Here is a 21,466-nt window from a genome sequence, read left to right on the forward strand (position 1 = left end):
ATTGCTGTGACTACACAAATCTGAGCCCCAGGCACTTACGTTCTTTGTATGCCTTGATTATCTCTTTGATCTGCGCTTTTGTCCGAGAAGCCAGAATCTCTATGATAACACCTTCACTGGTTCCCAAACCCTTTAAAAGAAAGCAGAGTGGAGAAATAAAGGTAAAGAAAGGCATTTAGTCATGGAGTGCAATTTATTGGCAGAGAAGTATGGTCAAGGGAGGAGCTGGATGGCAGCAAAGTACCAGTCTATGTGCTGAGCTGTAAAAAACCATCATGATGAAAGCTGGTGATACAAAGCACATTTGGTTTGAACATTGTTTCTTTTACTGAGGTTCCCAATTCCTAAAGGATGATTTTATGTAACCCTACACTTCTGCAATGCATCTCTGGAGTCAGATATTTGAAGACAGCATTAGAGAGATGCAGGGAGATCAATGCTTGGCCAGTCAGTTCATCTTTGTACCATTTTAATAGACCACTCTGCACCTGAAACATGTAAAGACAGAGTATCAATAGGTAGGATACCAGACAGTCCCAGTCTGGCCCTTGCACCACTACTCCTTGGTTTCCTAAAGGTTTCATGGCTCATGTAAAGCATCAGGGCCACTGCTTTGTGTGTGAATTTAGTTTTGCTGTTGGCTCTATGAGACATGTATGTACAGAAACTCTCTTATAGCCATAAACATTAAAGCAGCATTTTCCCTCAGAATATGTGTCAATAGTACAATTAACTATTTCTCAAAGGCTAATAACAAACAATTATATAACAAGTCCAGGAAATTCATACTCTATTTGTGCATCTACTTAATTATCAGCACGCAGTTCTCTTACCTTCATGGCATCATACAGCTCCTTGGCATCATACTTGTATGGGGAGTACATGAGAGCTACAATGAGCCTCTCAAAGTTGCCACTCAGTTCAGACTTCAGGCTTTCAATCAGATCCTGTTAGACATGAATCACACAGTTATATAAAAAGTCTCACAGGATTTTTCTGCTGCGCCCATGCTGTTTCCATCCTCATGGCCAACAGCAATGAAGCTGAATGATAGCATTGTGTTGATAGTTCGTTAAAAAGGGTTCTGGTACTGAAAAAGGCACCTAACTCCAAAAAAGATTGTCTAGGTCCTTCCACATTCCCTGTTTGCTCAGCACTCATGCTTCTCCCAGGTACTAATTAATCCTGCAGCAAATCTTGATCTACCCTGCTTTACTCAGTGAGCAGAATCAGGCAGCTGAAGGCTTTGATTAAGCAAGGGTATAGCTTCAGAGGGAGCTGATTCCCAAAGCCTGCACATAAATGTGCACCCAGGACATTCGCAGATGCTTGAAGATACACCTCAAACTTTCCTCTCACTATAATACAGGTCTTTCTAGGGTATGACTCGCCCTTTTTAGTGGTATGCAAGTATTCTATTTATTCATTGTTCCACACTCGGTGCCCCCATATTTGCTTCCCTTTCTGAGGCCCTTGCATGGCAGTGCCCTTTCCAGCAAGGGTCGTTAGAGACTGCAGAGTAAAGCTGGTGGCACAGTTTGCTGGTGGAAAAGTTTCCCGATAAAAGAAAGATTTTATCAAAGAAAGAAAGAGTGTCAAAACATGGTTGTCAATAAGCTCTGATTGTTTCCATTTTCAGAATTTCCAAACAAGTGTAATTAAATAAGCCTTTAAATTGAACTTTCTTTGACATTTAAAAAGGCCCAAAACCAAATCAATATTTTACTCAACATGTCACTTAGAAAGGTATCAATTATTGTTACAGTTTAAAACAATAAGAAAGTGCACTTTAAGTTAAGATTTACTTTAAAAAATATTCCTGGTCAAAATGCATTTTACCAAAAAAATTTTAATATTTGGGAGAAAACTCAACTTTTCTGGTCAAAAATTAATTTCAAACATCCATCCCAGGCCTTATAAATAGATATTGATCTACTTATTTGCAGAAGACCTGCACATTGTTTGCATCATGCTTGCAGGACAAACTGTACACCTATTTACTACATTCTACGTGCAGTAAAACAGTGACTGAATATGACTTTGTTTTGAAAGAACCTTTCCAAACTGTGCTTTGAAGGATTTGGCAATCTCTTGACGCTGCATATTGTTCCTCTTGGTTAGGACATCAATTATAGCTTGTTCATCAGTCCCTGTGGAGAGCAACAATAACTCATAAACACAGTGCACAGAATAACTAGAGACTAGACCAAAATCCCAATTTGAATATTCAGACAGCCTTGCCTGGTTCATCGCCTTCATGTAGAAGTTCAAGAATGTACTGAGGAAACTTTAATTTTTAATTTTTCACATCAACCCCCACCAAAACTGATATATCTCTCTCTGCAAATTTCTTAAGGAATGGCTTTCAACTTGCCAATTAGAAGTACAACACAGAATTTATGCATGTAGTTGTAGTCAACTTACCAAGCCCTTTCATGGCCTTGTAGAGAATCTGGGCATCAGGTGAGGCATCAAAGTTTAAAGCACCAGTCACAGCCTTGCCCTCTGCTTCGCTCTAAAAGAGGAAGAAAAATACAGAACTTTTCACCATTGTTTTTCATCAGCTGAAGAAAAAGTATTCGAAAAGTACATTAATGTTAGTTATTGCCTACACATGGGGAAGGCACAGGAATTAGGAGAGACTTGTTAAAAGTCTCTCAGCAGAGCAAAAAAGAGAACACAAGTTTCCTGTCTCCACCTGCCCATACCAGCCTTTGGCTCCTGGCAGAAACATGAAATGCAAAGCATGGCTGACACTGCTGCAAGAGTCATTAGGTGCAGGCAGTCTTGGCAGACAAAGCATAGACTGTAGTAGACTGGACTTTCCTATTCACCTCTTAAATACAATGCGTCACAGCATGTATACTATTGTTTCATACTGCATTTCCCAGTGGGTTGGTGCAGGGTAGTTTTTAGATAGCTTTTTGATTTCCTGGAACAGTCTTGTTCTCACAGACCATTTTTCTAAATATCTGCTGATACACTTCTGCACAGCTGGTTTCAAGAAGAAACCATCTCCACTGAAGGATGTGATCCTAGAAGGAAGGGATTTTGAAGGAAGGGATCCTCAGGTGGCCAAAAAGGCAATGACATCCCGGCCTGTATCAGGAACAGCGTGGTCAGCAGGACCAGGGAGGTGATTTTTTTCCCTGTACTCGGTGCTGGTGAGGCCACACCTTGAATACTGTGTACAGTTCTGGGCCCCTCAGTTCAGGAGGGATATTGAGGTGCTGGAGCAGGTCCAGAGAAGAGCAACGAGGCTGGTTAAGGGTCTTGAGCACAAGTGCTATGAGGAGAGGCTAAGGGAGTTGGGATTGTTTAGCCTGGAGAAGAGTAGGCTCAGGGGAGAATCCTCCTGACAAACCCCTAGGTGTTGACAGTGCCAGAGTCCCAGGGCAGAAAGATACGCTGAGACTAATTCCAGTCACCACAAGGCAGTCAGGCCATCAACCAGAACTAAGGCACAAGAGCTTCAGTTTAGAAAAGTTGTTAGTCAAGGGACTGGCTTGAATATATTGATGCCTCTCTAACAAGCTGGTCCTATCAACAGGGAAGTATCTGGGTGGTTAGGCATGAAGAGCTATCACCACTTTATTTCGGTAAAGGACACAAATTTCTCTTAGTTGAAAATATACTTAAGTTGGAAGCTACTCTATTCTTAAAGTTCCCTGCTGACTGTTATTGGCATGACCTGATGGATTTTTTAATAGGGGTACCTTGACAGTCAGATAAAAATCAGAGCTCACAGACCAGAAAGAATCACTATGGTTGTTCCTTCTGACTTGCATAACATGGACCACCAAGTGCCACCCTCTAGCCATGAGGTAAATCCCCTCTGCTCTTATTTCCTGTGTGAAGGAGTACCAGTAGATGCATCTGTAACATATTTACATGCTGGTCTCTTTGCCAGACAAGCTTTGGGAGCAGTGACCAAGAGGCAATGACAAGTATTGAGGGAATCAGCAAGACTTGGAGAAGTTTGCTTTGTAGCCAGCACAGAGTCCTGCACTATCACACCTTGTTGCCAGCAGAAAAAGCAGCAGTGAGCAGGTGGTGCCAAAAGAAAACTTCTGAACAGATGCAGCTTTGAATCCAAATGATCACCGAGCAGCAAGTGTAAGGCTGCGGTGAAGCTGTCACTGCAGAAAAAGCAGTGACAGATTAGGTGGCATTCACACCTCCAGCAGTTTGTTATGGGCCTAGAAGAGTTTGGCCGAGCTGGCAGGACCATTTCAAGCTCTCCTTTTCTAGCCTTCTGTTAAGACAGCCAGCACCATCACAGCTTCCCTGAAAAGCAGGTTACATTCATCCATCTGATTTTGCTCTGAAAAAAAGATGGTGAATCCTCTCTAGCTGCATGCAAGGACCACATGGAGAAAAAAAAAGGCGAAGAAAACATTCTGGACCCATGCCTGGTGACTCAGTGAGAGAGGGAGTGCAAAGCTGAGCCTTCATTCGGAGGCAGTGGAAACAAATTAAACAAATGATCTTTTTTGGTACTAATTCCGATAAACAGTTACAGCCCATCCAGGGTCAACCAGCACATTCATGACTCACTCGTACACCTCATTCTCTGGGTACATAATTGTTGCAGCACAGGTACAACACCAGGTTTCAGAGAAACCCTGTTAAGTTTGGTCTTGTTTCCCTGTTGAATTGATCATACAACTACCTAGCTGAAACTACTCGAGACATCTGTATGACTCATATTAACATGAATAATTGGCATGAAAGCCATGGAATCAAAGTACCTTACAGCTGATGCTCTGAAAAGTCTTACCTATAAATGAAGCGGAGCAGAATTAAAAGTTTTCCTACCAAAGTATTTTCAAACCTAAGCAATAGTTTATTGAAGAGCTGGAATTTGCGGACAGGAGGGGTTAATGTTTGGTGTTCTTTCAGTATAAAGTTTCTGAAAAAAATTCACATTTTTCCCTTTTTATTTTTTTTTTGCTTTTGAACTGTATTTTTTATGAAGGGCTTAGAAAACAAAAGCCACTTTTCCCTGTCCTTCTTTGGACCTCTCGCTTTCTTCTCATGCCTTCACCCCCTACAATGCTGACAGGTAAGAGAATGCTGGAGTTTGCAAGAGCTTTTCTCCTTCTATGTTTAGAAATTATTTCCAACTTGGGGGTAGTGGGAAACACATCAATAGAAAATTAAAAATTAAGGTGAAGCTACTCCAAGCTTTGAAAAAGCATCTGTTTTATTATATTACACTTCCAAAAAGGAAATAGAGAAGCAGAGGGAACTCAAGCAGAAAGGAAGATTACAATTTTGATCCTTCTGGGAAAATAAAATCATGATATATTTTAAGATCAGGAAAGATTCCTAACTGAAGCCTAGTGAAAGAAAATAGGAATTATTTGGTAATCCTTACTCCACAAGGTATTTTGGGGTTGGTTTGGTTTTTTCTGTTTGTTTTTTTTGTTTCCTCCAGTTCTTGCCCTTCTGTTGCAAAACTAAGTGAAAACCTGAAAAATGGCCATCTCCATGCAGAGTGGTTTCTCACTCCTTGATGGCTATACTGCACCAGAGCCAATATAATACACTGTAAGAGAGTTCTCCTATGCTTCCTGAGCATCTTTGCTGGCATGTGGCAGAGGTCCCTCACCCTCTGCTCAGTCACCAATGCCAGGACTCCGATGCCCCAGCTGAGAGAAGAGCAGCAGCACTGGAGCCTCAGTGCAGGCTTACCCCATGCACAGGCTGCTGAAACATGAAGATGCCTTCACAACAAGCAAGACTCTGGGACAAATCTTTCCACAAACAAGCCAACAGCATTCCAGAGAAAGCCTGTGCACTACTGGCAGTGGTGCTGGACAGGGGTTAGGACTAGGAAAGAAGACTTCTCTACCAGTACTCCTCCACTGCATGTCTCCAGCAGGTCTCTTCTAGACTCTGGTTTATAAACACCTGGAGATAAAGGCTGGGAGCAAACTTGGCCTCCCACAGAAGCTAATGGGAGAGCTGCCATGGATGGCAGCATTGCTGTGCATGCCATCAGAACTACCTGCTATCTGCCCTGAGCCAGATCCCAGAGGCTGCCTCAACACACCCCACGAGCATCTCCCCATCCTGCACATTCCTCTCAAAGCCGCAAGAGTTTACAAGAGAACATACACAGCAACTCTGGCTCCTACCAAACAGACAAGGTGTTCAAGGACACATTGTTGTTGCAGCATTAAAAACCCACCAAAGAAAGACATTGTGGCTTGACCACATCTTCCTCTGTGATCACAGCCTACCGCTGCAACGGGGGACCAAACTGGGCACAGGTCAGAGCCCTGAACTCACTGCCATACAGAAGGGAGCAGACAAGGGGCCCACAGCTTGCAGACCTCAGCTGTGTAACTTTGCTGTTCCGCGGTACAGTGGTACACAGTGTTCTCCATATATACAGGCACAAGACAACTCCCTACACCATCCTCAACTGAAGGGCCAGGAGAGTTTGCTGGCTAGAAGAAGAGGAGCAATCATATTAACACCTTCCTTCATCAATGTTTTTGAAGTGCTGAATGCTATTTTATAGCTAGAAAAATCAGTAAATAGGTCTTGCTGATTGTTAAATGGAAACTTTTCATTCCCACACAGTGTCTGATGCAATTTATAAGCTACTGTATTATAGTACCAAAAACCCTCTGGGTGTCAATATATCCTCTACTTACCCAGGCTTTCCACCATGCCATTGCAGTCTCAGTAGTGACACCTGGATCTGTTGATGAAGAAGAATACCTGTATCACACCTCATGGTTAGGGAGTCTGAGACTTGAAGAAAAGATATAGGGAAGAGAGGAAGAAACAGAAGTTCTTTTCAATAAACTTACCACAAGAAAACAGGAATAACTGTATTCCTCTGGAGGCTTGTTCCTGCTGGCAGCCACCGAATGTAACTGGCCTCTCTCTACTGGGCACACGCAGGTATAAAGCATCCTGATCTACAAATTCCACAGGGCAACACCCTCAGATGTGGCTCAACCTGTTTTTCACATATGATCTCACAGGGAGAGACTGAGTTGCTTAATAAACGAGGCTTCCCTTGTGAGGAACCCTGCAGTCAACCTTGTTGACTCATTGTAATTTTTCCACTGCTTTTCCCTCCACACACCCTTCCCTGCTAAAATTTTGGCCTCTGGCACAGAAACAACATGCAAATTACAACCAGGTAATTCCTCATCATAAAACTTAGCACTGAGACTAGGTGAATTCTGCTACAACAGAGTAAGTAACTCATTATTGCCAACACTTTCTACTGATCTGGAACACTGCAAAACAAAACGCTAGAAATTTAACAAACCCTCCTCTGCCGCTCAAATCTGCCTCTCTGCCTTCAAAAATTTATAAAAAAACCCAACAATCAACCACAAAAAATAATCCAAACCAAACAAACCACACACCCAGCCACACTCTACACCATCCATATCCTGCACCTTACAGCAAAGCTCAGTAAAGCAGCAGCTGTACAGACACTTAGGAGGTCCCTCCCATTCCATCCCTAGACTTCCACAGTATGAGTCACAAATCATCTCTAGGGTGACATAGGACCAACACATTTAAGGCTAACGACTTTCAGTAATGCCAACCCCAGGAAAGAAATAATAGAGTTTGCACTAGCTGCTGTGACATGTTAAGGCTTAAGAGCTGAGTGTGAAACTTCTATTTTTAAAGAAAAGAATAATAATAAAAAAAAGGAGCTGGACAACTCTTAACGCTTGAATTTTGAAAAATGTTTCTGTGAAATCATCAGAAACATCTTATGGTTGTAGCAATATTTTCCTGTCTAGACTTTTGTCAGAATCCACCCATGCCAGCATTTATTTATTTATTTTCAATGGAAAGCTGCCCTGACAGAAACATTCCCACCAGCTATATCTTAACCCTTGCTATATAGGAGCTTTGTCCTGTCTCACATTTACAGACCCACATGGGATGCTGGGTAAACACAAAACTATTGGCCTCTCTTATTTCCTTCCCACACACTGCTATTTCAGATAAGTCAGCAAGGGTCCTGATGGCCTGGGAAGTTACCCTGGCTATTCCCAAAAGAATGAGCTGTGCCAGTTGCTCCTGCCCACAACACATCCATCATATAGCAAGGGCAAGTTGTGAAGGAGGAGGAATTGTCGTTGGCACAATAAACATGCTCTTGGATCTGCACTGGCTTGGTTTATGAGAGTCAGGTTGATCAATAGTACACAGCAAGGAGAACTCATGAGCAGTCCCTCAGTCCTCCTCCTGGGAGTAAGGTGCCTTCACAAGCAGGGTGGATTTGCTGGATCCCAGGACTGTGCTTAGATGCCCACATACGCCTTTTTCCTGTACTGGGATTTAATAGGGTCAACTTGCCATGGAGATCAGCTTTCTTGATGACTCCAAGGACAAAGAAGACCTTCTAAACAGAAAATCAGAGTTACAGCAAACAGCTGTAGGTCACAGAGAGGAACAGAGATCAAACCAGACAGAAAGTGGAAAAAAGCCCAAGTGTTCATTCTTGCCATCATGAACTGAAAAGTCTGTAAAGAGGCACACCAGGGGGTTTTAATGCATAGAAACACTGGCCAGGTTTGAAGAAATCAATTAGGATGATCTAGGAACGGTCTGGAGAACCCAAAACCTGCAGCAAGGCTCAGAGCAGGGCTGCACAGTCTTAATACAGACCAGAGCAGTCAGCACTCACAGGCAGTGGAGCAGGAGGTAGACACTACAGTCCAATACCCCTCTTCCTCGCACAAGTTAAACTGGCCAACATAGCCATCAGCCAGCAAAAGTGGGCAGCAACCTCCAGCAGAACATCTTGCACCATAATGAGGTCTGATTTGTTAATTTTAAAGCCATTTAGTCCAAATTCATTTTCAGCTAGACAAAATGAAGAAGGTATCAGTGTACTTACCTTTTCTTGACTCTGCCTTTGAGACTTCCCAAGCTTAAATCAGTGACTTTGGGGTTGCCCCAATACATACTCAGCCAGTGTAAGGGAATTTATAAAAGAAATCACAAACAGGATTTTGCTCAACCTTTTTCAAATTGCAGAAACATTTAATGCATGACAAAAAGGTGTAAATAGACTTCAAAAGGTGCATGACTGACATGACTTCAAGAAGCTTTTGCTACCCATTAAACTCTGGCTGTTCTGTTCTAGTTTGAATGAGAGCAGTCTAAAGGATACTCTAATTTAATCTGACAATGACTGAAGTCTTCTAGGGTGCAGAGGCAGCCCCCTTTTCCATCTACAGGTTTGGGAAGTCTGGCCCTATGCCTGGTAAGTTTCAGGCCAAGAGCTGACAGCTTTAGAACATGAAAGCTTATGAAAACCATGCTCTCAACTGCTCAGCAATTTTACTTCATGGCTTCACTTCTAATAGAACTTTTTCAAGCCTAACAAAACCAGCACAGCTCATTGGGAATTTCACCCCAAAGTCTTAATTTGATTGTTTTTACAGTCAGGAACTTGGAAATCAAATAGAATCATTGAGGAAACAAGACCAAACACAGAGAGAGACTGTTGGGCAAAGCACTTCTGCAATAACCATTTAAGATAACTACTTAAATTTGGATGAATAAGAGCATACCCCTTAGACCAAAGAGAAGACAGATATACTGCTGCAAGGCTACAGAATGGATACCTTTCCCTAATCCACAGTCTGTAAGCAGTACTATGTAGAACTGTATCTCTGATGAGGACTCAGTTCAGCAAACTGCAGAATTATTTTCTTTATGCATAAGAGAAACCACCAAACTCACATAGTATTATGCTTTCCAGGTCTGGATATTACCCCTTACCTACAAGTCTTGCAGCTCTACACCCGTTACTAACAGCACTTGGCGCTACCTTCCAGTATCTTATGCCACTCTCTTGTCCCAGCAGCTGCATGCTTGCCTCACTGTGCAAACTACACTAATTTCATTGGCAAATTTTAAGCCACTATGCAGACAAGCCTAGAGACCAGGCACGACCTTCTGTTTCTCCTTTCCCTTTTTATCTTCCTTTTCTTCCTGTTTATCACTGCTTAAAAGGATACAGCTGAATATCCTCACAATTCTTAAGAGCAAATCCCCTTACATCTACTAATCAGCTCACCATCACCTGAAATCCAATCTCTAAATGGGAGAGCTGTGTAAATTTGCCAGAAAGCCAATGCAAACAAAGTTATTGTCTGTTTATGAAAGAGGTGTGACCTGGGTGGAGAACAGGAGCAGATGGGGAAGGCAGCAGTTTTGAGCAAGGAGAGCATATGTAGTGCAAAAATAAAGCAGTTAAAGCCTAAACCAAATTGGACTCACCTATCTGGCAGCTCACTACTCACCCTGCCCTTTAGTCTTGTGCCTTTGAACCATGTTTCACAGCGAAAATGACCCCAAAATAGGTTTATTTTCCTTTGAAAATCACTAGCACAGCTTAGTTTTCCAAGTTTCCTTTATTACTGCAAGCAGCTCTGAACCAAGTATCAAAAGAGAAAACTGACATCTGTGTGTTGTGGGGGTGTTCAATCACAGAAGGAGGAACAGAGTAAAACCTCAGGACTTGGTTCCCCTCAGCACCTCTGTGGCTCAGGAGGATGAGCCCTGGGGTCAGTGAGTACAGACAGTGCTGTGGGGACTCTGCCCAGAAGTTTGCAGAGGTTAGTGAAGGGTGTGTTGACTTCGCTTTTCAGAGCACCCTCCCTGCCCAGGGTCCCTCTGCTGCCCGTGGGAGAGTCAGGGCGAGGCACTAACACAGTCACAGCAAAGCACCCTTGGCTTACACTGCCTCTGCCTCTGCTCTGCTGCTGACTCTGGCTGAGCATTTTTCTGCTCATTCCTTTCTTACCCTAGTGCTGGTGCCAAGGAATTCCTCCCAGTCGCCCTAACAACCGTTCCCCACACAAAGCAGGCAATTGCTGTACTTGTTTAACCCCAAAGGCAAATAAAGAAAGCACTCTGAATCAAAACGGTCAAAGGCAGCTCAGTTGGGTCTGACGGGGACATGACACATGGCAGGAGTTCACATGCCAGCAGAGGGTGGTAGGCAGCATTCGGGAAGTCTTTGGATGGTTGCCTGGAAGTGTTTTGTTCATGTCCTTACCTACCTCTATGGGGATTGTTTTTTGTGTACTCCTTGATGGAGTAAGTACAGGTGTCTGCATGCAATTAAACACAGTCCTGCTGCTTGAAATGACCCTGTGATGGAGACAGACTTGTACAGAGCAACCTAAGGGAGAAGAAAAAAAGAGAAACATTCACATCTGTGGATGTGTCTGAGTCCAGCTGTTTGTAGCAAGGCAGCAACATACCCTTTACTGCTTGCATTGAATGGCATGTTGGATAGCCTGTCTTGGTAAGATAAGCTTTTCTCCAGCTTTTACATGCTTACTAGTAGTGAGGAAACAAAAATTGCTTTTACTAAAGGTAGAAGAATAGCAGTTTTTTAATAATGCCTGTATGGTGTATAGTGTAGGTGTCCAGGCTCCTTGTTTGGTCAGGGTATCTACCAATATCATTACAGGGCCAAGAGCAACAACTCACTGTGTAGCTCAGACAGGACTGGTTAGGGACAGGAGACAATCATAACTCTTCAGGAACCCTGATGTCCTGCTGAGGGCTGGGGTAGGCTGGACACAGCTTGCATCAGCGGCCACCACTTGATACCACCCTTTGTGGTTCCTATTGGCTTACTTCAGTCTGGGTAGGAACTGAGCCAGCAGCTCCTCCACAGGCTCGCCTTGATGCTGATAATGCAGTACTGCCCCAAAAGAAGCAGCTGCATCTGGATGACTGAAGATCTATACAGAGTTCAAGCATTGTGGAGTAATCTATTATGAAGGAGGTTAAGGTTAAAAAAACAAGAGAACATGATGTCACTTCTGATTTCCTGGTAAAATTCAAGGTAATACTTACTGGTGCTTCAGGGAACATCCAGCTTTGGCATTGGCTCCTTGTCTGCTTATATATCTCATTTTGATAGCATTTAGTGTCCTTTTTCACGCCCTTCTCTACAGCTAGTTTGCCCTGAGCTTTGAAGTGGCCATATTCCAGCCCAGAGCTGGCTGTGCTGAAGAGAGCATCCTTGAGCACACTCTGTGAGATGCTACTAGTTCAGCTAGGCTAGGAATGATGGCTTGTAATTGTTCAGTGGCACAGTCTGGGAACACTGCATAGTAGTACTATGTCTGAGTGCTAATTCTAAGAGCCTAAACTAATTCAGATTATGGTCCTGTTGAGTTTGAATTAGGGAGCCAAAGAATAATTGCTGGTTAAAAGAGCACACAGACTATTAGGGCACGATGTTATCATGACATTGTCATCAAAAGAAACAGGTATAGGATTGATACACTAGGAAGAACTTTTCCATCATGTGAAGATGTTTCTCTATCAGCCGTGAAACCAGTGGAAATTCTCCCAATTGTTTCAGTAAGAACTGACCCAGGCTCATGGCCTCTTGGTTGATTTTGGTTCCACTCCCACCACTGCAGAATTGCAGTAACACCACTGAAGTCAGTGTGGCTGTGCCAGTTACACCAGTAACACTGCAATTGATATCCAGATCTCTCTTGGTAGACAGACAAAGGCATCTCAAAATCTTGACAAAGGAAAACAGTGGCGAAGAGACATGACGTATTGCTTCTCTCTCTCAGGGACATGGCATTCAGTCTCTATTCAAGTACCTATGACCTTCGTCACCTAAGCCGATCATTGAGGACACTTAACATGAGCACTCACTTGCACTCATGGGCAGGAGCAAGGCTTTGACAACTTGGCATTCAAGGAACAGACAGGTCAGCAAGCCAGATCTCACAACAATATGGACACTTACACATCCTCCCCTCAGCCAGATGCCATATTCTAGGACCTGTTGAAAAATTCACAGCTACTGGGAATGTGTGAGGGGAATTGTTTGGTTTTGTATTTTATTGTGTGCTTATACAACAGCTGTTGCTTCCTAAGAGAAACCAGTTTGTTTCATAAATTGTTTTTGTAGTAGCGAGAACAGAAAAGAGGGCAAATAATCTTGTAACAGAGACAACTTTTTATTATAAAGGCACTAAAAATAGCAATAGCACTACTAAAACAGCCATCTCTCCTTAAGCTGAGGGCTGTGATCCAGCTATGTTAGTTGAAAATTTTCCAATTATTGAATGTTTTTCTTGGAGTCCTGTTCCAGATATTGGTGGGTAATCTAAGACCTGCCCCTCTGTGATACTGAGGAGATTACAGTCTACTGGGTCAAACCAGAGAGGATGACTTCAGGGTCATGGAGAGAGCAAGAAATCAAAACAAACTCTCCCAAGAGTCAGCCTCAGAGTGCCACAGCATCTCAGTTGCAGAATGGCACCAAGTATTCGTTCATATCTCAAAAGACTACATTGTGTCCCAAAATGTGGGAAAATTCAGCACCAAATTTTGTCATAAAGGTGATAAATGAGGGCTGAACATTTCAGACATGGAATCATAATCAGCTCATAGATCATCTCGGTTAGGTGCAAGAATGAAAGAGGACTGATAGTCAGGGCTTGTTTGCCTGGAGGATTTTACACAGCACTTTTCAGGTCTGATCTGTGTCTCTTTGATAATGATACAACAACCAGGTCACAGCTCAGTGAGTGTGCCTGTATGAAGTCCAGTGCAGAAAATACAGGATGGGCTCATGCATGCTGCTGCATCACCAGCTTGGCTCTGCATGGAGGCTGCAGGATGTAGGGGTATGGCCAAGGTAGTTTTTGCTGTTTTAAAGCAATGCTGCTCTGGTGAAGTCCAAGAGAGCTGCTCTGATGTGGGAAATAGACTGCTGAGTCCTGCTGTCCAGCAGCCCCCACCACCATGGCCACTGCCCCCTTCCTCAGCCCCAGACCTGCGTTGGTCTTACCAGAGCTCTGAGCACTGTCAGGGGTCACAGCCCAAATGGCCTCTCTGGGATGGGGCCATGTGCCATAATGTTCCTGCACCTGTGTGCAGTGACATCCCTTCCATGGGACACATCCATGCCAAGGAGCATCTCCTAGTGGCATCAGTGTGGGTCTCAGCATCCATGCTGGGGAAGTCTCTGTCAGCTCTCACTGGACATCCCTTACTGGGGATAACATTTGTTCTCAGTCTGTTGTCTGAGCAGTAACAGACTTGCAGAGGCAAGATCTTCCCCACAGTTTATCCCCTGTGTGCAGTGCTCCAGGAGCCAGTTAGGAAAGGGGCTGCTGGGGCCAGATTCTGGCAGAGAAACATCATGCACTTTGCTTGGCTGCAAACACACTGACAGGCTATTTTTACACTGATTTCCTGGTGTTGAGTTGAGGCTGCTCCCCAGCTACCAAAAAAACTGCAATGCCAGACTTGAGTCATGTGCATGGCCAGCACCAGGAGCCTCTCCTGCCTCTCCTCTCTGCTCCATGGGGAGCTGCAAAGGTTCCCAGAGAGGAAAACTGGCAGCTCCTAAGACTGAGAGGAGCCACCATACAGTTGCAGAAACTCTGGCCAGGAGTATTGAGCTGTACTGTTCAAACAGCCAGAGCTGTGCTCTGTCCTTACAGCAAGGGAAACTGAGGCACAAAATGGAGGGCAGAGAAACAGCCATAGCCTGATTTGCCTGCATTATCCTCAGAGGAGAGAAGAAAAGGCTTGATACTGTCTGTGCCACCCCACAAAAACAACTCTGCAGAGTTGATGAACCCAGGGCACTTCATCAACTCCTTGGAGTCCCTCTTAGCTCAGCAGACTGCAGCTCAGACCCCTGGGGAGGAGACAACCACCACCCATGCATGGCTCAGGAAAAGGAGAGCAACAAGATGAAGGAGGCAGAAAAGTCATCCTCGGAATAAAACTTCCAGGAGACCATGGCAGAGACACTGCCTGAGGCCACCTGAGAAGCATCCTGCCTGCTCTTTGGGTCCAGCTGGCCTGGGTTAGAGGCAGACCTGCTCCTTTGCTCCTGCACATGGTTGGGAGGGAAATGAGCTATTTCATATTTTGACCTGTGAGTCACTTCAGCAATGCAAACCATTAGTATTGGCAAAAATAGACAGAGAGATGGGAAACTCCAGAGCCTGCAGAGAACTACAGTTTCTCTCTGCTGACTTTCCCCTAGGAAAGGATAAGTGCTTCAAGGCATGAGTAGTCCCTGGCCATACCTGCTAGTCTGGGGGAGATAGAGCCCCCCAGGGTCTCTGTGGCTGTCCTGGTAGATGAGCTGTCACTCGTGGTGTCTCAAACACAGACTGTATGCATTCCTGAAGCAGGAATCTTCTGGTGAACTACAGTAGACCCAAGTCTATCTTCATGATGATGATGTCTTGTAAGGGTTTTTAACTATCTTCTGAAGGCCCCTGTCTACTGAGGATATTGCAGCATTTCCCAGTTGGAACCAACAACATCAGTGATGTGTTGGCAACCCCTTATCACTGAAGATCCCAAGAGACCTTACACAAGTGAATGAGAAATCCAGAAAAGTAGAGAAAAAAACCTCCAAAGCTGAACCAGAACCAACCCCTACCTCTAGGCATATTCACTGTTAACTTAGCTGTTCCTGATGCACAAGGAAAGAGAGGCACAAAGCAGCAACAGTTGTGTTGTGTTTTGAAGAGAATGAGCTACCACATATGCTTACCATATTTTCCCATTGGTTTTAGTTGGCCAAATATGCTCCTGATGATGAAGGGGAATCTTGGGAGTCCTGTTTTCAGTTCAAAACATCTTTCTATGTACTGAAAAAATGGAGACTAGAAAACATTTGAGGGCACTTAGTATTTTACCCTAACAGTGCATGGGGCATGGTCAGTAAGGAAAGAGGTGCTACATTTAGTAACCTGTGGCAAACATGTGTCTTTATTACACATGGCTATGTTTTGAGCGCTGTGTTCATGTGTTCTCTGGGAAAACTCATGTGCTAAGTCCATATCCCTCTGCCATCAGAGGGAAAAGTGTATACTTCCAGTGTGAGGTGTTCTGGGTCACTGGACCTAGGACATTTCTGCAGGGCCTTTATTTCTATCATGAAGACACAGACATCTGTGCCCCAGAATCATGGCCCAGAGCCTCAGCAACATGCAGGACACCAGCATGGAGAAAAGGCAACTCAACTGCTACATGGCAGTGATAGATCGGTGTGATGAGACCTCACTTCAGTGCCTGAGCTCTGTGGCAGAGACACAGATGGGCTTAACCAAGGAGCTCCAGTGAAGTATTTACCCATGCAATACTGGATCTCTGTAAGCTTAAAAGGAAGCATTTCCCAATCTATGTCACAGGCAAAACTTCTCATGAGGATGTTCCCTTTCTTTCAGGAACTCTTTCATCTCATTCATAATCTCACAAGTCTCCTGAGCTGCAGTCAGAAACCTGAGTAATACCTGGCTAGGAAACTCCAGTGCAACCTCCCTCACAGTGAAAAGGAAGGTACTCAATGTGCAGGGAGAGGACAATTTGCTTGCAGAAAGCAAGGAAACTTCAGATGAGTCTTATCCCAAAGAGCAAAGAACATTGACAGAGTAAAGGTCAGGCAGCTTCCAGCACGAGCAACATACTGTGGATTCTTAAAGAATGGGAGGACAGGGGAAAAAAATTATTTTTTCAGCTACTGGCTCAGGTTGCTGAAACCATTAAAATTCTTGTTGCTGACTTTCATTCAGCCAAATAGGGTACATTGGTATACGAGAACATGTGAATGCCACTCTGGAGACTGCAGAATACATTTGTTGAAGGATTCTAAATCAGCACTAGAGGCTATTTATAGACAAACCCATAACCAAAGCCCTGGATCTGCACATTCCCAGTCTCTGGGAAAGTTCAGGTCAAATCTGAATTTTGTTGTCTCAGGCATGTATAAACCTAACCAGCCACAGCTGCAGCCAGTGTTGGGTTTTTGTTAATACAGAATAAAAATGCCCAGAGCCTTGGCTCCAGGACTGCTTTTGTTTATCTTCCGAGAGCCCGAGCCTGCTTTTTGAGTAAGAAGCAGATGGAAGAACAAAAAAGAATGAAGGCCACAAAACCATACTGGGTGACTATTGTCTTGCCAGCTTGGGGAGCAGAGTGAGAGCAAGCCGGGCTCTTTGTCAGAGCCCCTGACTCCACGAGGGAGTAGCACAGCTCCAGGCTGAGGATTTCAGTTCCCATTAGCAGCACAACCCACTGGAGCTGCCAAGAGGGAAGGGGATGCCTGGCTCAGCCATCATGCAGCTCCCACCTGCTTTGCCACAGTGAGTTCACATGTGGCTACCAGATCCCAAAAAAATCAGTGCCCACTGTTTTTTGCAGATGAGACTCACACGTGCTCAGGAGACATGCAAGGACCAGCTTCCTTTCCCCTTGTACATGGGGCTGTGGCTGCCATGCTGGGTAGATTAAGTGCATAGTACAGCTCAGCAGCTTTGCAGCAGCCTTGATTACCCATAATTGCAGCCTGCTGGGGCTGGAGATTTTTGTGGCCTACCCCAGTTGACCTTCTTGCCTGTCTTATGTTTCCACCAGCCACCTCCCCTGCCTCAATACTCAATGGGGCTCGAACAGATACAGTGGAAGTATTAGAAGGAGGGAGGGAAGAAAAAACCAGCCTCAGAGGCAGTGAGGGAGAAAGGGTCTTAGGATCCAGTCCTGTGGCCTTCAGAGAGGACTCCTGAAAATCAGTTTTGTCTGAAGGCTGGCGACTCCAGTGTTTTCAGAGGTGTAGGATTTGCCATGGAATTTCTCTTTGTTGAAGTCTTGAGCTCTAGCATCTTATTTTGTATGACTTTTACTTTGTTCCTATGAGTTGGGTGACTTCTCTGCAAGATAGCAGCACTTCGTTCAGATCCTACCCCATGTATTAATGAATGTTTGAGCCCTGACTCCAGTGGAATTTACTCAGCATTTCTACTCTGTTTCAAAAAACAATGGCTTACCTTTGAATTAGGCAAAGATTGAAATTCTCAGGCTAGAAATATGTAATGGAGGCACAGAACATACCCTTGTTTCTAGTTAAATAATGGATCAGTAGGAAGTTGGGGATGGGAATTCTCACAGTCCAGTTCCACATTCTTCTCCTGATCATTAGATGGCTGAGCTGATTAGAAAGAAGGTACAAACAAGCTTATCTCCTCTTAAAATGACCCTGCAATGAAATTCTCCGTAGTGTTTAACCAGTAAGCACTTTTATTGTTGATTTTGAATCCATTAAGGCTACATTATGTTGGATTATAAGACTTTGGCTACATCTCCCACATTTGCATGCAGGCATTATATTTGCAAGGTTTTCTCAGAAAAATGGAGCACATGCCTAAAATGCATAAAGGTTATATGATTATAACATGGAAGCAGCATGTCAATTACAGGAATTTGTACCACATGTACCAGTAACAAACCCACACCCCTATGTAAAGCTTCTTTATCCCTCAGAAATCCAGCTGCTTCCTCTGTCCCTCATCTCCATGTCCCAGCTGTCTATCAGCTCACATCCCCACTGTTTCTGAAAACACACATCTTTTTCTAAAAAAAAAATTAATAAAAATGAAAAACAGTTGAGTACAGTACATTTTTCCCCCTTAAAAACTAAAACATTTCTCCTTCACTACTCCCCTCCTCCTCCCAAATGAAAAATATATCACAACCTAAACATCTGTTCAAGCACTGTTACATGTTAGGAATCTCTATTGCATTATGCAAAAGTATATCAGTAACAAACTTCTAAACAAACTAGGATGACCCAAAATTCCCCTTACCCCAAAACTACAGAGAACTGAAAATGCTATACTGCATTATCACACTTGCATGCATGTATCCTGAGCCACCTCAATTTATTCACCTTAAGCCCCTTTTAATAAATAACTGTCCAGCAGTAACATCCAGAAGTGTGCTGTCTCCTCCAAATTAAACTCTATATTTACAGAAGTAGGGCTGTTTTCTCAGTGAAATGTTTTTTTAAAAAAAAACAACAACAAAAAGTAACAACAATAAAAACAGCATATGATCAAAGAGAGAAAGCATTTTACTGATCATGTTGTCTAAAGACCAACAGGAGTAAAAAGCATTTAGGAGCACCAGGTGCACATGCATTTGAACTGGTACAGTTCATGAAATAATGTCATTCATTGTTATGCTCACTCTTTCAGATGAGGAGCTCATTCTTTTAATTTCTTTTTTTTTTTCCTTTTTACATTTAGGACCGTCTGTTCTGCAGGCTACTCCCACAGATGGCAACACATGCACTGAGGTTGAAAGATGGCCATAAATATGCTTTGATCAATGTGGTTCTGTATCAGCTTTAAACACATAGGGTTTCCCTCCCTGCTGCTTTGCACCTTGTGTCATTTCACATCTGTGCTAAGTGTGAGCCAAAGGTTCCCTGAATCCATGTTTTTCACTTGGATTTGGGGAAGCATTGGATACTCACTTTTTGCAAGTGTCAAGTGATGCTATATGCTGGGGAATCATCCCACATGAGAACATTTCTTAGCAGTGTAACTCCTGTAATCACAACTGACATACAAGAGCTCCAAAACAAACACTGAAACATCAAGCCAGTTAGAGGGGTTTTGTCTCTTCATTTACTTTGAGACAGTTCTCAGCTGACTGACACCAGCCTTACTGCCTTGATTTCAGCTGGCCTATTTTGATTTACACCAGGGAAGAATCAAGCTCAACAGACGGTCAAATAGCAACCAGGTTCTCCTACTGCACTGTTACAGTGCCTGAGATCACTGCAAACAGATACATTTCTACACAACCAAAAGGCCTTTCTGCAGCCAGTGCAGCAAATTCACTGCCCTCAACTTTGCAAAGGCAATTCAATTTGGGTCACTTTCTCTTCTTTCCTCTTTACCAGCAAACTAAACCTGCAGTGCTCCCATCACAGAAGCTGCAACCAAAACTTGAGTTACATACCAAATGCTTAATTTTTTACAGTGAAAATGCAGGGAACTCAATTTATGCCAAATCTAATTTTCAAATCCATGGTGCTTCCCACTTTATCATATATGGATCTGATCACCTGGAAACCAAAACTGTTGCTATTCTCATTGCATTTGCAAGTTATGCAGAAATTACTAGTAGCTGTTATCCCTGCAAGACTGTCTATCCCAGCAAAAAGAAGATCCCTCTCAATTGCAAACAACAGCATATTGGATGTGTGACTGTGGGAAGTCCTCCCTAAGCCAATACCTCCATTGTCACTAGCAGTGAGACAAATTCTACCAACATTAACATCAATGCAAATCTGAAACAACTCTACTCACCCCTCCCAAGATCTGTACAGCTGCAAAACAATACAAAATCTGGCTCCCAGGCTTTTTCATTAGCTAAAGTTTACTCTTGAGCCATCAATTCTCTGCTTCAATCTCTTTGCTGCCTGCTGACAAGAGACTTGGCATCTACAGAGCAGTGGTCTGCCCCAATCCCACAATCAGCTAAAGCTCTAATGCCATGTTTTGAAATGGCATGGGAATCAGTTTTGTTGCCCTCTGCCATTTTGATTCCTGATTAGCATTTGTTGGCTAATTATTCTTACACAGCCAACATGAGAAGCTGTTAGGTTCACCTGTACATACACATTACATATGGTCTTTGACCCAGCAAGTTTATTTCACATAGGCTTCTGTAAGACCAAAATAATGTCAGTCAATGATTGCTGCTGGTAAAGCACTTTCCCCCACATCCAGTTCCTTTCACTGGTGTCAAAAGCAGAGCTTCACAAGAACTGCAGTGGAAAATTTGACTTGTTTTAGTTTTACCACCTTTCAACTGAGAAAGAAAGAGAGATAAGTAATGACTGTGTGTCACACTGGCTGTAAAAGGCCTTTCCATTCATAGGAGTGCCACTCTCGAGCAATTTTTGTAAAGGAAGAGAAACCAAACAAAAACCTACACAGTTCCCACACACAAACACAGACACACGCACACACATTCACACGCTCTTCTTTCTCCTCCAAACAGCAATCCATTCTCATGGACCAAATTATGCAGACCCTATTCAAGTGTCTAAAAAGAATGAGGATAGGGCTGAGTGCATCCCAATTCTCCCTCCTGATCACAATGAAGTCACAGGTCAGCAAAGTACTTGGGCATAAGGATGTTTCTCTTGACCTGCAGGACATTTTAACACATGCAGAAGTGCTTTGCTGGCTCAGGCCTAAATTAGGAACAGCTCCAAGGCCAGCTGGCACCCACAACTGTGATTCCACTACCTGCACCAATATATATGAGGTAAGAGCATAACTCAAGAGAGCAGAGCAGTGCAAGAGGAGAAAGAGGCTCTGTGGTTCTTCTGAGTTTATATCTGACAGCCTCAGCTGCATACACACGGCATGTCACAGTGATCAGCATAGACTGATGAGAGCTTGGTGTGGTGTTCTGCAAGTGGGACTTCCACTGGAAACAGTAAGCCTGATTTGTGTTTATGCCAGTACAACTTTACATGCCCATAATGACTGCATGAAAAAGTCTTAAATCTGGAGCACCTGCACAATACAGTTAGCATTTAATCTTAGATTTATGTGCCAATAACTACTGTGATGTGCTGCACACCCACACA

General features: G+C 43.6%; 1 protein-coding gene across 3 annotated transcripts in view; it reads right to left on the minus strand.

Moving 5' to 3' along the window:
- LOC103797753 (annexin A8-like) overlaps positions 1-6,700 on the minus strand; it is a 13,008-nt gene extending 6,308 nt beyond the window's left edge. The window contains exons 1-5 of one of the 3 annotated variants that reach the window (XM_009069981.1): positions 6,669-6,700; positions 2,425-2,515; positions 2,056-2,150; positions 834-947; positions 40-130 (exon numbers count right to left, since the gene is read on the minus strand). In XM_009069981.1, coding sequence (XP_009068229.1) covers positions 40-130; positions 834-947; positions 2,056-2,150; positions 2,425-2,515; positions 6,669-6,689 — 412 coding nt within the window. In that variant the 5' untranslated portion in view covers positions 6,690-6,700. The remainder of the gene's footprint in view (positions 1-39; positions 131-833; positions 948-2,055; positions 2,151-2,424; positions 2,516-6,668) is intronic. The other 2 variants (XM_009069982.1, XM_009069983.1) reach the window with 2 other exon arrangements.
- Between the last annotated feature and the right edge of the window lie 14,766 nt (positions 6,701-21,466).

The sequence above is a fragment of the Acanthisitta chloris genome, unplaced genomic scaffold (assembly GCF_000695815.1).
Source record: "Acanthisitta chloris isolate BGI_N310 unplaced genomic scaffold, ASM69581v1 scaffold3982, whole genome shotgun sequence".
Classification (NCBI taxonomy): Eukaryota; Metazoa; Chordata; class Aves; order Passeriformes; family Acanthisittidae; genus Acanthisitta; species Acanthisitta chloris.